Raw genomic sequence first — 15,536 nt, 5'->3', positions numbered from 1 at the left:
CCCCCATTTTTTCCCACACCCCTCCATGCTTGGGATTCTGGATAAACCACTGGCTCTCGGATGTGCCATCGGACAGCAATCCCCGATTAACTAGCTGTTCGACGGCGCGTAAGCTGCACGTGCTTCAGCGCCGTTCAAGGGCGACGACTTCTGACGGCACGCATCATGGCGAATTTAATGCAGCCATACTAGCAGCTACACTCTGAAGTCGTACTACGTGTGTGCCGTGCCATAGGGATTTGTGGAGATCACCAGATGGCACTAGCTGCTCTCCATATTATATTCGAGTCGAATTCAATCTACCGTACAGGGTGCAATCTCTAATGTCAGGCATTTCAAAACGTTAATGCAGTGAAATCACATTTGGGGCTGCTCGGTCCCTCCGTGAATTAATCGAGCATTCGATTAATTAAATAGTAGAACATTCGATTAGGAGCCACAATATAAGATATTTTTGCTGAACGTTGTTGCATCTCTACGCAACTGAAATATAGACCTTGTGCAGGAAGCGTTGCCTTGGAGGCTTTGTGCGCTGTCGCATCCGCCGCCGTGACATCAGCAGCACAATGTGACGTGGGAGCAGCGTAGTGAGGCAGCCGTGAGAGCACCCCCACCAGAACGACGCTCCTTCTACCCCCCACTTCCATCCACTTCAGTGCATTCCCCTCTGCACTCGGACACTGACGTTGCTGAAAATCGTTCAGGGAAACATCCCCACTTCATGCTGAAGGAAACGAATAACCGAGAGACACGGGACACGAAGACAAGCACAAGAGTTGTGCTTGTCTTCGTGTCCCGTGTCTCTCGGTTATTCGTTCCTTCATCATCATGCATCAGTTAGTCTGCGCCCTATCTCTTTTATCGATCCCCACTTCAGCTCGTCCGGGGATGGCGCCCAAACGAATTCAAAACGCAGTCTCAGGAAACCTCGTACAGGTTCACCTTCAGCGATCCATGCAATGGTGTTTGATGACGATTCATGCAATTGATTCTCCTTTCGTGCTCTCGTACATTTATTTATGAGTCTTCACGTCATGACACTTAACGTCCAAGGATTCCGGTCAGCAGCCAGAGTAGCAATCGTGTACTTCACTCGCCGTATGAGTTGTGACCCGTTCTTTCTTCAAGGAAGTCATTTCACGTGCCACCACGGATGTCCTCGGTTTCACTCCCAGATGCAACGTTCGCGCATTCTTTAGCTTCGGCACTGTTCACCAGAGTAGCGTAGGAGTCGTTATACTCCATTGAACACTACTGTCTCATAGCTTTGCAAGGTATGATACAGATGGACGTGCGCTTCGCTTCCAATTCTTTGTCGGGCGGAATACATTTGCTAATGTTTATACTCCACGTGGCGTATCTGACACCAATGCTTTCTTTTATATTCTTCGCACTAGCTTTATTCCATCTGATGACGTCGTTCTGTGTGGGGGATCATTGTGTTGTGGACTCTGATTTTGACATTCGTGACCAGCATGTTCGTGAAAGCAGTTCGAGACCAGCATGGAACGCCCGCGAGCTGCGCCGCTTATTGGAAGAGCATCGCCTTTTCGATATCTGGACACATTTGCATGATTCCGTGTTTGCAGCAACGTGGTCACGAGGCCAAACTTTGAGTCGCTTGGATCGCTTCTAGCTACCTCCAGATCTCCAAGCACATATTTCGGGATGCCGAGTATGTAGTAAGTGCCAGATTGGCGTTCACGTGAGTGACCGTGCCGCTGTAATCCTCTCTTAGGATACCTCGCATTTTCCCGGTAGTGAAACTGTTAGCTGGCGCCTCGATGCCTTGTTATTGCACGATTACGAGATTGTTACCGAGGAAAGATAACTTAGTATTTCGCGGAACGCAGACCGCAGTAGAATGGGAAGCTTTCAAATGCTGGGTTCGTGGAGTGCTTCGGGCATGGGGATGCCAGAGCGCAAGCGAGCGGACTTCCCTTCTCAATGTCTAGCGGCAAAAATACGCATAGCACGAAGAGGAGCGCCGCTGACAACGTTGATGATGGAGTACTTGGAGACACTCCAAGAGTTTCTCCTTCTCATCGTTCAATCCCCAACTGTAAGGATACTACAGATTTTTTTTTTTTTTTCGAGCCCAGTACCTTGTCGGTCCCGGTGTCGCTCGATATTTGCGATGCATTCACCACGCTGACCGGACATGACCAACTAGTTTTCGTCAGTCTGATGGCAGATTCTCACTGAAGATTGTGATGGGGTACTTGTTGGATTTGAAGATTTCTTTCGTACCTTGCCGATTCGCCTGTCAGCTGTGGACACGCTACCTTTCTGGACGGGCTTCCAGTTCTCTCTTTTGTGGAGCTGCACCTGCGCATTGAGGAACATGACTGTGGTGCGTATATGGCAGCTGCCGGGAAAGGTCTTGACCAGGACGGCCTCCCCTTCCATGCGGCGTTCTGGCCTTCCCTCCGACGCTTCCTTTTTGAAGTTGTGCGTAACTGCTTGAATGGAGCTCAATACCCAGAGTCGTTCTGCTTCGGACACATCATCTTGCTTCCTAAGAACGGCGGTGACCTGGCTAGCCCTGAAAACTGGCGACCAATAACACTTCCGAATTGTTACTACAAGATCGTTAGTTCTACCTTGGCCTACAGCATTCAAGGTTTACTCCCTTCGGTAATTTACCATTCCCAGACGTGCATTATACCGGGACGCACACATTGTCAGGGCTGAGGGACGCTATACTATACGTGTACCCCCGTGTACCAGACGTCTCCTTGTTATTGCTTGACCAGAAGAAAGCATTTGACCGTGTGGTCCAGTCTTATTGAGTTGAGTTGTTCATTGTGCTTGGGACTTACGGCTTCCCCGAATGGGTATGCTGAGCGATCACGAAACTTTATCGCAATCATCATAGCTGCCTGTACATCATGCAACGTTTATCGGACAGTTCCCCGTTTCCAGAGGTGTGCTGCTAGGTTGCTCCTTTTCACCAGCCTTGTTCACTTTGATTGATCCGTCCCTATGAAATATACACACAAATACGCGCATTCGTGGATTTCACCTACCGCGCTCCGGGGAGTGGAACGCCCCGCATCTCATTCCGTCCATTGTGCCCTGGGGCCGCTCCTCATTTGGCGAACTTCCAACATTCATTATCATTGATTTATATGTTGTTGCAGGTATGACAAGGCGCTCACATTGGATATGATGGGCGACATGTCTGCAGGCTTTACTTCTGCTTTTACGGACGGCTCGTCCACAAGAACCAGCTCCTCATGCGCCTACGTTATTCCCTCCGAAGACATAACTGGTATCTCCTGTCTGTTGCGTCCCAATTGTTGAGGTGAATCACCTCATCCCATAAGCATTAATGTAGTTGTTGTTGTTCCCGTCTGTAACATCCGACGTCGTCAACGTGTGCTGAGCTGCGTGCTTTGCACTTTGCCATGCGCAAGATTATACAGTGTTCGGTTCGACCATGGTTCTTCTACACAGACTCAAAGGGTGCTGTCCAATGCCTCGAAACGATGGGCATTCGTGGTCCTCTCATGTACATTGTTGCTGATGTGCTTGAATCCTGCAAGGAGCTGCTGGACCTGGGCCACTGCATAGTAATACAGTGGTTATCTGGTCATGTGGGCAAACCCGGCAATGAGGAGGCTGACCAGGCTGCCCTACGGGGTCATCTGATTCCTTCAGCCCACTCTATCATCTTACTCAGAGGTTACCGTCGGGCCCTTGCTCTCTCTGCAGACAAGACAAGATCACAGTGGCTGCACGACATGACACCCTACTCTCTGCTCCAGGCAGTGGATCCGTCTCGCTCTCTGTGGCTTCCTAATCGCCTTCCGCTACTCTACGCATCTCTTCACCGTATGCGGTTGAATGTGGTGTTTATCCCACTTATGAGGCAGCGCTTGGCCGTGCGCCATCGGACCTTTGTGCATCATGTAATGTGCGCGATGACCTGCACCACCTATACTTATGGACTGCCCTTACTACCAGCGGGAGCGCGAGATCTTGCAGCACGGAATGCATGCAATTGACGACCGCTCCTTCACCAAAGGCTAGGTCCTGGGCCCATGGTCCTGTAGCGTTCATGTGCACCAAGGTCTCCGTCACCTTTCGGATTTCCTGTCATCAACAGGCCTCTCCGCCCTGCTTTGATCATCTGAATCTGCATCTGAATCATCCTCCACCACTATCTACAAATGGCCCTGGGGAAGCGCCTAGCCTGCTGGCCGGCATCAGCCCCACCTCATCATCGTCTGTTGATGTGTGTGTGTGTTATCTGTTGTTGTTGTTCTGCAGCTTCCTCGCTACGCGTGTGGCAAACAATAAAAAACAAACGAAAAACAACGCAATTTCTGGGTATTATTCTCGATGAACATATACTGTGAGATGATCATATTGCTTTAATGAGGAAGGAGGTTTCATCTGGCATATACGCGCTAGCTAAGCTTGGACACCTCTTCCCCATTCTAACTCTATAACAGTTTATGATGCACTATAGAGTCGCATAACTTGCGCAATTGAAACATACGGATTAACGTATATCCAACAAAAATAAAAAATAAACCAATATACAGGGCGTTTCACCTAACGTGTCTTAAGATAAGTCTACTTGTGCAAAAAGGTGGGCTCATCGGTATTCATGTTCGGGGAACTTTGTCATGACCTAGCGCTAATTTAATTCGCTTCCTCTCAAGGGAATTTTCTGAATTTGACTCGAAATTTTGCCAAGACAAGGTAACGTTTTTGTGTCTGAAATAAACGACTATTCTGTCGACGATACCCTCAACCCATTGCGGGATCGGAGCCTGGGATCAGCGGCCAGTAAGGCGGCACTAGAAGTACTGGCAAATTATTGTACCAGAACAATCGGCGGCCTAGACAAAATGATAGTCGCAACATACAACCGACTCCTATCCTCCGGTCATAGCCTGTCTTTCCAATGGGTACACAGTCACATCAGCCAGCACGGAAGCAACCGCGCAGATGCCTTAGCACGTCGGGCACTTGGGGACGTCACCATCAATACTGTTCACTACCACTTTCAGCCTCAGCATGTCGATTACAGATACGACGAATCCGCCACAGTGACACTCGGTAGTTTCAAGAGGACCCAGTCCGACTGAACGGTCATCTTCGGTCCATCGACCTGTCGATGAATTTTGTTGCCACACACCACTGCTCGCGTCCAGAAGCATCCATTCTACACCTACTACGACTTAATGTCGTCAGGACACCTCTGCTTCTCTGCTTCTCGCCCAAATGCCCCACTTGCGCTATTGAAGCTGATACTCCACATCTTCACCACGACTGTCACAGATTCGAAGGACACCGTACTAAGCTTTCCGCAGCGACATGAGAGAGCGCCAAACGGAGCATGCAGGAGGCTCGTTGCACGTTAGCTCCACTAACGGGCTCAGTCTGGGGGGGGGGGGGCGTTAAATATTTGGTTTGCCCCTCTCCCCTTACTCGCTACGCGCTTCAGTAAAGAATCCCCCTCCTCTAAGGGAGGGTCTATAGATGCGCCCCTTGTTACGGGTGCCGTGTCTGTCATGGCGGCTCAATTGTTGAAACGCCTTTCTTCGCCATCCTGGTTTCTACATAGTTATTACGAGAGTTATATGTAGCTAGCCGTCCAGGTGTCGTCAAGACCGCCACGCACATGGCTAGACATGCCAGGACTTTTGCTACGTTTTACGAACTGCAAGCCGTAGTACGACACCAAAGTGACTCAACATTTACTTGATAATTACCGGACCGTACTCTCCGGATTCCTTAACCAGCTGGACTCTCGCCCCCTCACTCTCATAAAATTACTTCGTCCCTGACCACATCCAGTCCACCAACGCTCAGGCCTGAAAGCTCTCTTGACTTTTCTGGATACCATAGGACTTGGATCCTTATTGTGAAGGGGCTCATTATTTCATGCCCCGCATTCACCACCAGCAATGGGGTAGAGCATCGCCCCTGGCGATGAAACTCCCCATTCATCATCTCACAATAAAGTTGTTGCTGATGTCGTTTACGTACGTACCTCTAAAATGAGCTTGACACCTTGTGCGTCCGTGATGCGGCACTCATTGCGAGCTTCCCGAAGTAGGTTGATGAACCAGGTGCAGGGAATCCAGAATGTGTTGAACTCTGTCGATGGGATTGACTGCCACATGTCAACCTCGATCTTGGTCATAAAACCTGCATCACGAGTTCAGCTACTCTTTGGTAAAAACATTCAGAAGCATCAACTACATTTCACATTGAAATATTTCACTACAAATGTTATGTCCATGCGACCTTGGTCTAGGCTACATGTGTAGGTGGTAGTGGTAATGGTGTGATCAGCTTGTCTTTGTTGGACTCGCGGGTATTTCGTTAATGTATGTGATTGTTTTGGAAACAAATCCTGGTGCTGTATCTCTTTGTGTAACGTTCTATTATGGCGACCCGCTGTGCTACCTTCACAAATGGACCTTGTATTCGTACTGAGAAAAATGTAGAAAGCACGGAGGCTCCTGATATTGGCTTGTGTGATGTCCTTGTAACCTGAAGCCTAGAAATGCACCTCAAATGCTGCATCAATAAAAATTATTTATATTCGATTTATTTCGCGTACGTTAAGGATCTACGGTGTGCATTGCATAACAGAATGAGGCTAGACACGTGCAATGCACTTACCAAAATACTCTGAGCAGGAAAGAAAAAAATGCTACTAATGAAAAATATACTTAGAGAGATAATTGTAAACAGAGTGCGTCACAGTCTAACATCGTTATCGAGCGTGCTGAGCATATGTAATAACACTGCGTCCAAATGCAGGATTTTCATAAGAAAAATTCCGCGTTTATTTTTGGTGACCATGAGTGGAGTCCTGTGTGAGAAACCTGGACGAAATGTTACCTAGACAACCACCTCTATTTAGTTCCGTTACATTATTACGATATCGCATGTCACACGGCAAATTGAATGGCATTCCAAACGAATGTCATTCGTTTGTATTGTATCGAGCTACACGAAGAAAAAGAATGTCATTCTCAAATGATTGTACTGTCGATGATGCAGACACCAGCTGCCGCATATATGAAGCTATGCATACAGGTACATTCGTTTTATTTTTGTTTCTTTTCTTTTTTTTTTGATTGCGTGTTTGCGCCGCGAAGCAACTGTGGCTATGAGCGGCGTACAGATGTGGACAGACGGAGAGAGGACAGCAGGAAGGAATGGGGGACACGGGGGTTAGTATGCGTCCTGGGCCGCCTTCAGGGGGAACTGTGCCGACATTCGTCTGGAAAGTATTCGGAAAACCCAGGGAAAACCTCAGACACCACAGCCGGCGGTAAGATTCGAACCCAGCACCTCCCAGTCTACAGCACGACCTTGGTTACCACCAACGCGCAGGACGCCTTAGCCCACTCAGCCGTGCCGCCGGTCTATTTTTGTTTCTTCTTCACAAAACTCGCAGAACATTTAGATTATTTCACAAGACTGTCACGTTTTAGAGGACTCTCAGTTGGCTAAGTGTCAAGCCAGGACAAGTAAGAAGCATCTGGACCACAATTGACAACATGGCGACTGTGAAGGAGGGTAGTTCTCTAAAAAAAGTGTTAGGCTTTCCTTCGTTCGTATCGAAAGTCATTAACTTCGTGGTGAACTATTGTAGTACAACTTTTCATTCGTGTTTGATTTCTCCAAACGGTTTATCGTTGATATTTTCCTTACCTCTCCACTGAGGAGGGTACGCAGTCGGTGCGAGAGGGAAATAGCGAATGAGCTCCGCGAACTAATTTGCTGTGCGAACGCCATGGAGGTAAGAAACTAAGGAGATGCCCTAAGCGCCTCTCCCAATGCAAGCGAGCGTGCTGTGACCCGCGCATGGCATTGTGGTTAGTTGCCCACACACGTGACCCATAAACGTCACGGCAAGACGTCATAAAACATGGCGTCCTCCATGTCCGCGGCGTATCTTACCTGAATACAGAGACGAGCTGCGGCCGAATAACTTGCTGCCGCTTTCATAGCATCTTTGGAGTTAGAAGTTATCACACCCGTTGAAACACAAGATAGATCATCTCAGTGTGGAAGCAATGGATCACTAAATCGCTAGAAGACGTACGTACGTCATCGTGACATTGCCTGGCTTCGCTTCTGTTTTGCTCAACTTTTGCTGTGATTTATCACGCGGCAAATGTTGAAACAACCCAGTATTGTGCGAATTGACTCCTTGAAGGTAAGACGTTTGCTGAACTTCCAGGGGATCACGTGACCGGGCAACTAGATGGGCGTGGTATTGCCAGGAGCGACCGCTAGAGGGGTCCCACGGCCCTCCGATCTTATAGCCCTCTCCTTTATAGTTTCTTACCTCCATGGCGAACGCCATTCGCATGTATTGCCATTCGGTTTCGCCGTGTGACACGGAACAAACATCATTAGGGCGAATATCATTCGCGGGGAATGACACTCAATTCGCCGTACGACAGGGGTATTACACGGTATGAACCTTGCAGCAAGTTTAGGATGGACTCTGGTGGATTAGAAAAGGTTGGTGTGAGCGAATGACGCGACTTGGTCATGTACTACTCCCGTTTCGTGTGATTCCCGATTATGTACCCGCCCGTTTGTGCTTTCCCTTTTTCGTCTAATGCATGCGACAGACTGTCCCGTTTCGCCCATCGTATTTACACGAGAATGTGGTGAAGAAAGAAGAGACACGACGAGATACATACGAGATATATAGTCTAGAAAAAGTAAGCTTACTTTTATTTCTTTACGTGGGTTAAGTATTAGGCGGACACAAAAGATTGCTACGGAGATATACTGGAGACGCATTTCTCTGTTTATTCGTGCCTCATTGCACGAGGGTAGTTCAATAAGTAACAGTGAATAACTGAGAAACAATGCGTCGCTCTTGCTACGTAGTCCCACGCTTTTCAATGCATGACGAGGAAATATCTGTATTTACAAACATTGCAGCTCTGTGATAGTTTGGGATCTGCTAATGCATTACTTGGAAGCCTCTTAATGACGCAAATGTGCTGCTAATGTGGTTGTCTGATGAGTTTCACTTTGCCAGGAAAGCGAAAGGTCGATCGTCCAGCTTATAGCGAGAATGCTCTCACGCCTTATGTGGAATCCTTTGAGCACTGCATGATTATGTGTAGGGTGTCTTCCGTTGTGCCACACGTTGAGCAGTCTGTGGAAGCCGATGGCCTATACCGATACACAACACTATTGCTTATGGGCACAGACAGCCTGTGCCTGACTAGCCTTTAACCTCTTTCATTTTCAACAAACATATCGCCCCAGCCGGGTTTGGTGGAGCGCTGTCTGTAGGCTGCGTGATATCGTCCGTGGGGGTGTGAAAGCTAAGTCTGGGCCTATGAAAGTTACATAGTCTGTTGAACCCCGATAGGATTGCCACAGTTCGACGGATCTTTAAATACGATAGCATTTATGAGCGAGCCTACCGCGTTTTCTTGAGCCAGGGTAGTATCGGGTGGCGTGGGTTAGAGGACCTTTCCCCGTGGACCAGACAAAGAGTGATAGGCCAACCTCGTCACAACGAAAACACAAGTGTCTATTTCACTACACCGCTTCACTGGCGGTGAACACCGGTGGCGCCACTTAACTACTGAAAGGTGGCAGCCACTACACCCCCCCCCCCTCAATTACAAGTTCAGTTAGGGTTCACACAATTCACCATAAGTTCGTAAGTACAAGCGGTCCGATGGAACAGCGCGACGACCGCAACGGGTGTGCACAACCTCACCACTCCGTTCCTTTGAAGGAGCAGACTCGATCGGTGCTGGTGACGGCTATAGCTTAGATGTCGCTTTTATTCGGTTAGGAGACCGGACGGCATGTGGACTGGGTGGCTTCGACAAGAAGGGGAAGTCTGGGAAAGACGGGACATCGTGCTGAAGTTTGCCGTTCCAAGAACTTGAAGAACGCCAAAATCAATGTTATTCAACTCCATGCTCTGGGGTACCAGCTAGAGCGAAGTTTGTGGACGTAACAGTTGACAACTATACAGCCAAGTTTAAAGTGGATTCAGGATCTGAGGTTTCTGCTGCCCCAAGTAACTTTCCCAGACTCTCAGCTCAGTTGAACGAGGTTAAACCCCTCTCGACTGGAACCGGAGGCCAACCTTTGTGTGTAAGGGACTCGTACTTGGCATCTGCAGTGGCAAGGAAAAACAAGCTCTCAACGGCCCTGATACCTTTCCTGGGTCTTGCTGCACTCCAAATCCTGGAAGTTGTCAAGATCCTTGGTACTGTGAACAGTACAGGTATTCTTCAGGAGACACTTCACGCCGAGTGGTTTCGTGGTCTTGGTACTCTACGAGATGAGTATACCACTCGCCTAAAGCAAGATGCCGTGCCGTTCACACTCAGTGCGCCTCGTCGGATTCTTACCGCGCTGCGAGAGGTCGTTCGACAAGAACTTGACAAGTGGGAGAGCGGCGGTGTCATTCGTTGTATTGACAAAGCAACTCCCAAGGTGGTGGTCCCAAAACAGAATGTACAATATTGCCTTTGTGTTGATCTGACACAGTTGAACACGGTAGTCCTCGGGGAGCGCCACAGACTGCCAACTATTGAACAAGTTCTGGGTTTCCTTGGCGGGACAGCTGTCTTTTCTAAACTGGTTGCAACGGCAAGGTTCTAGCAGGTTAGACTGTCAGCGGAGTGAAAAGGACCTGATTACATACATTGCCCCTGTTGGCCGCTATTGTTTTTGCCGACTCCCGTTTGGCATCACTTCCGTCCCGGAGTATTTTCAGAAGCAAACGGCCCGCATCCTGGAAGGGCAGGAGGGAGTAGTGAATATGATCGACGATATTCTTGTTTTTGGACACACCCAGAAGGAACACGATGCAAGACTTAGTCAAGTGTCGTCTCGGCTTGCAGCTGCGGACATCACTTTGAACCAAGACAAGCGTAGTTCTGCAGTCCCTGAAGTCTCATTCTTGGGGGTCGTCGTCTCTGCGCAAGGCACACATTGAAAAAGTTCAGGCAATAATGCCTCCCACGGACATTGCAGGTGTCAGACGTCTACTGGGGACGCTAAATCATCTTGCAGGGTTTCTACCACCTGTAATGTAATGTAATGTGATTTTATTTCCACAAAGAAAAATTGTGGTGGAAGCTGTGAAAAAAGTCACTATAGTGACTTGAGGGACTCACAGCTCGCACAACTCGCACATGTTTCGGACGTTACTGCACCGACTCGTGCGCTTCTAAATGCGAAAACTAGTTGGACTTGGCAGCATGCGCACAAGGCAGCGTTCACAATATCAAAGAACTACTAACGTCGGACCGTTGCCTGGCCAAGTACGCTTATTCCTGGCTTGCACGGCGGGAACTTGCCGACGGACATGGCTAGCACCAGCCTGGTTTGCGTGAACCTCTGGCTTCTGCCGTGCAAGGCGTTTATGCTCCCTATCTTTCTCTCGGCGCTTGACCTGCGCGGCGGCCACTTGTTCGGATGTGTTCACAGTCTTGGGGCGACCGATCCCCGTGGTGGCCCCGCACACAGGCTTTAAAGAGCGTGAATGGGTTCTCGCGTTTTGGGGCTCTTATCCTGTACGCTTTCGACTGTATGCTAAAATCTGGTTGGTTGGTTGGTTTTATAAAGACAAAATAAAATTGAAATTTGGTGATACCACCGATAGCGGTTGTAAACCGGTGCGGTTTAGCTTCCCATTGCTTCGTACCTTCTTCCACGAGACACGCTTAAAAAAATTGTACAAATAACATAACTCGCGTGTCCTTCCCCGCTGTCTTCGTCGCTTTCGTTCACGCCGCTCCTGTGATAGTATCTTCCCCTTGTCGTCGTTTCTGCGCGGACATGCGAATGCCGACGACGCCGACGCTATCGCGGGAGACAGTCTCCAATATGCAGCTGACATCCTTGCTGTTCGTTAACTTGTACGCTGCTGTGTTCTAAGGGCAGCGGCTGTGGTCAGACAGGTCGGCGTGTGATTTTGTGGTGGAAATTCCCAAACGTCTTCCAGCGCGGATACCAAAACCGCCATGAGAGAGGGCACGCTTTCAGATGTCACACCGTGGGTGTCCCGACGGCACGCACGCCGGCGCAAGCGGTTGTCGGCGGAGGAACTTCTCCAGTTCAAGCGGAAGTGTGTCTAGGTGCAGCGGCGCGACTGTGTGCGAGGGAGACTTCAGACCAACTCAAAGTACGTTTGTGCAAAATGCGATAAGCTGAGAGGGCGAAGCAAGGGGACGCAAGACGCAGGCTGCTGCGAGCTATGCAGCACATCTGAACCCCAACTCCCGGAGATTGTGCTTACCAGCAAATTAAGTAACTGTCCTCCCCTTGCCCTCCCTCCCACTGCCCTCTCCCCCGAGCAACGTGCCGCAAATCTATTCACGCGGACCGCTCGTTTGCCCAACGTTACCTCCCCCTACTTTAGCGGGTCGGAGGAGAGAGACTCTCACGAAAACGACAAACGGCACCAACTTCATCTACAATGCAAGGGGGCCGCTAGACAACAACAACTGAAAAAAAAAAAACACATACTAGTCTAGACGAGAGCCCTGCGCGGATGAGATTTTTGGCACCCGCACCCGACCCGCATCCGCGCACACGTTATCCGCACCCGATCCGCATCCGCAGCATACACAACAGTTTACATCCGCATCCGATCCGCTGAGCAAAACGCACCATCTGCATCCGATCCGCAAAATCCGCACGTTTCGAAGGACGCGTAAAGACCGCCGGAAGCATGTTGGTATAATTTCGGATGCCTCCATGCTGTCACGGAAGGACTCACGACGACAAGCAAAGGTAAACCTTTCAACAAACGCGATATGGAGAGACTTCTGGAACGCGTGGAACGCTACCTCGCCGGTGCTCGCGCGGTTCGAGACGCCAGAATGCCTCCTCTCCCGTCTTGGCCGTGCATGGTCAAAGGTGAACCCGAGCATGCGCTCGCTGTCGGCGCGCAATACAAATAAATTGCTGGTGGAAAAATTACAGCACGCATATCCGCATCCGATCCGCTACCGATCCGCACTCCACAGAAAGTGCTAAATTTTCATCCGAATCCGCAAGTATGTTGCGGATATCCGCTTCCAACCGCGGATGGTGCAGGGCTCTAGCTCTAGACATTTCCGAAAAGATGGTGCAGCGGGCCAAGGAGAACGACAACATGAAGGCCGTTCACGTGCAGAACCCCAATGCACTGACGATGTAGCGACATAGCGACTGACCGGGTATTGGCCAAGTGCAACGTCTCGTAGACCTGAAAAAAACTTACCGCGACATTGGAAGTTTTGGCAATACTTGTGTGGACGTCGTTTCGTAGTTTACACGGATCGCAAGCCTCTGCTTGGTAGTTTCGATCCTCGATGCTGAGATGAACGTTGACACTCGAAGGTTACGACTACCAGATACGTTACAGAAAAAGTCGTGGACATGGGTAACTCTGACGCGCTAAGTCGCCTTCCGTGGCATATGAACGATTCATTTTGTGTCTGTGTTTGTGTAGCGGTGCGGTGCGCGCGCGAAGTGAAAGCCTACTTGCTAGTCTCGTCGGTTACCCTAGAGGTTGGTACTTACCGGCTTCGATGAGGTGTTCTTTTGTTGGGAAACGTTTCCTGACCGCTTTGCTAATGGTGCGCAGAACGAGGATGAGGGAGAGATTGAGGTAACGCATCAGGGTACGGCGAAGCATCCGACTTCCGTCGTCCATGCCTGGCACGTACATCATGATAACGTTCATTACCCTGTAAAGAACAACAGAGGGCTTGCTTCTCATCACTGACAACACAGGATAACTGTTGTTTGCTACAGGCAGTTTCCGTAAAGTACAGTTCACGAAGGTTCCATTCTTGAGTAATGTGCCATCCCTATACGCTTCGTGCAAACTGTCCGCCGTGCCACGGAAAATCCTGGTGGCAGCCATAGGAATTAGTTGTGTGACTCTGGTCGGTTCTCTAGGGCTACTCGTACGCTTTCAATCGCTTTGAATCAATCAATCATTTCAATCACCTTGCTTCGGTCACGTCCCGCCCGAATTGATAGCTGCTGAAAGTATTCCGTACCGCACAAACTGTTGCGGCGTTGGGTGCAGAAATACGTATGAGAATGCCCGGTGTAGGAAAGGATGGTCCCTGGTTGTGTAGGCAGAAAAATGGTCCCGCAGGCTCCTGCGCGCCCAAAAATACAGGGGCGTAAAAAAGAAAAAAAGAGAGAGAAAAAAAAAAAAAAACAGCCGACGGAGTCTTATCATTCGCCCTCCCCATTTGTTGAAAAAGGAAACGTATGTCTTTCTTATCGATGAGTTAATAGATAATAATATCTCGACGTCGGTAGCATACCTTGAGCTTGAGGGAACGAGAGGACGCACAAAGAAGTACAGAGGACGAGTCCTGTCTACTTCTTCACCTAGCCTTCACCAGCTCGCTTGCCTGCTCACCCTTATTTAGTAATATCTGCACGACATTCAATAAGTAGTGTAATAGAACCAAACGAAAGCGAAACCGAAACTGGTTCTACGAACGCACAAGCGATGCGAACGAGCGTCAAACAACACTGAAAGACAGCTCGGGGTGGGGCAGACGTGCTCTGGACGTCTCTGTATGTTGTTCCTTTCTTTAATTAGAGTTAGTAATCCCTAATCGACCAGGGAATCACTATTTAGCGCTGTTTTCACAATCTAAGACGTTTTCAGCTTGATTTGTCGATTTATGGCGTATTTTGAATATTCGCATTCTCCACGTCGTCAATCGCTTTAAAAACGCTATGTAGCACTGTTTTCACGATCTAAGACGTTTTCAGCTTGATTTTTCGATTTCCGGCGCATTTTGATTATTCGTATTCTCCACGTCGCCAATCGCTCTAAAAACGCTATTTAGCAGTGTTTTCACGATCCAAGACGTTTTCAGCTTGATTTTTCGATTTCCGGTTCATTCTGTCTCTGAGGGAAGCTAACATTTCAGAAGTGGGATCAACAAGCCACCAAACCGTACGTACGTTCCGATTGATTGCGATTAGCTTGGACTATGCCATCAAAAGGGAAACCTCGCACACAAGAGACGGATGTGGACTCTGAACCCGACAGCAGACGCGGCGCCGAAGGACCGACTTCGAACGTTTCACAGGTGCATGACGGCGTTCGAGATCCTTCAGCAGCGTCGGGAGTCACATCATCCAACATGAACTTGCAAACTGTTGATTTCGTCGCAGCCGTGCAAACTGCAGTTCAGGCTGCTGTGAGAGAAGTCGTAAACAGCGTGAATGCAACAGAGCGCACTACGCAGGGTGATCCGGTTACCCGACACCTAGCTGCGGAAAGCGGGAGCCTCGTACCGGCATTCAACCCAACAACAAGCACTTCGCTTACAGCCGAGGAATGGATTCGGAAAGTTGATGACTTGGCAGGAGCGTACGACTGGAACGACAAACAGAAATGCTGTTACGCTCTTCTGAAACTTCAAGGTGTCGCAAAAACTTGGTACGATGGGGTGCCATCGCCCTTCAACACATGGGATGAATGGAAGGAAGAACTTTGCAAAGCATTCCCCGATACCGCGAGTGCTCAGCGC

General features: G+C 49.2%; 1 protein-coding gene across 3 annotated transcripts in view; it reads right to left on the bottom strand.

Annotated features, from left to right (window-relative positions):
• LOC135365881 (titin-like) overlaps positions 1 to 15,536 on the bottom strand; it is a 162,534-nt gene that overhangs the window by 32,681 nt on the left and 114,317 nt on the right. For 2 of the 3 annotated variants that reach the window (XM_064598565.1, XM_064598566.1), the window contains exons 3-4: positions 13,549 to 13,715; positions 6,011 to 6,168 (exon numbers count right to left, since the gene is read on the bottom strand). In XM_064598565.1, the coding sequence (XP_064454635.1) occupies positions 6,011 to 6,168; positions 13,549 to 13,715 (325 nt within the window). Of the gene's footprint in view, positions 1 to 6,010; positions 6,186 to 13,548; positions 13,716 to 15,536 lie in introns of those variants that run through there. The other variant, XM_064598567.1, reaches the window with a different exon arrangement.

The sequence above is a fragment of the Ornithodoros turicata genome, chromosome 8 (genome assembly GCF_037126465.1).
Source record: "Ornithodoros turicata isolate Travis chromosome 8, ASM3712646v1, whole genome shotgun sequence".
Classification (NCBI taxonomy): Eukaryota; Metazoa; Arthropoda; class Arachnida; order Ixodida; family Argasidae; genus Ornithodoros; species Ornithodoros turicata.
This window is presented reverse-complemented; position numbering and strand designations above follow the sequence as displayed.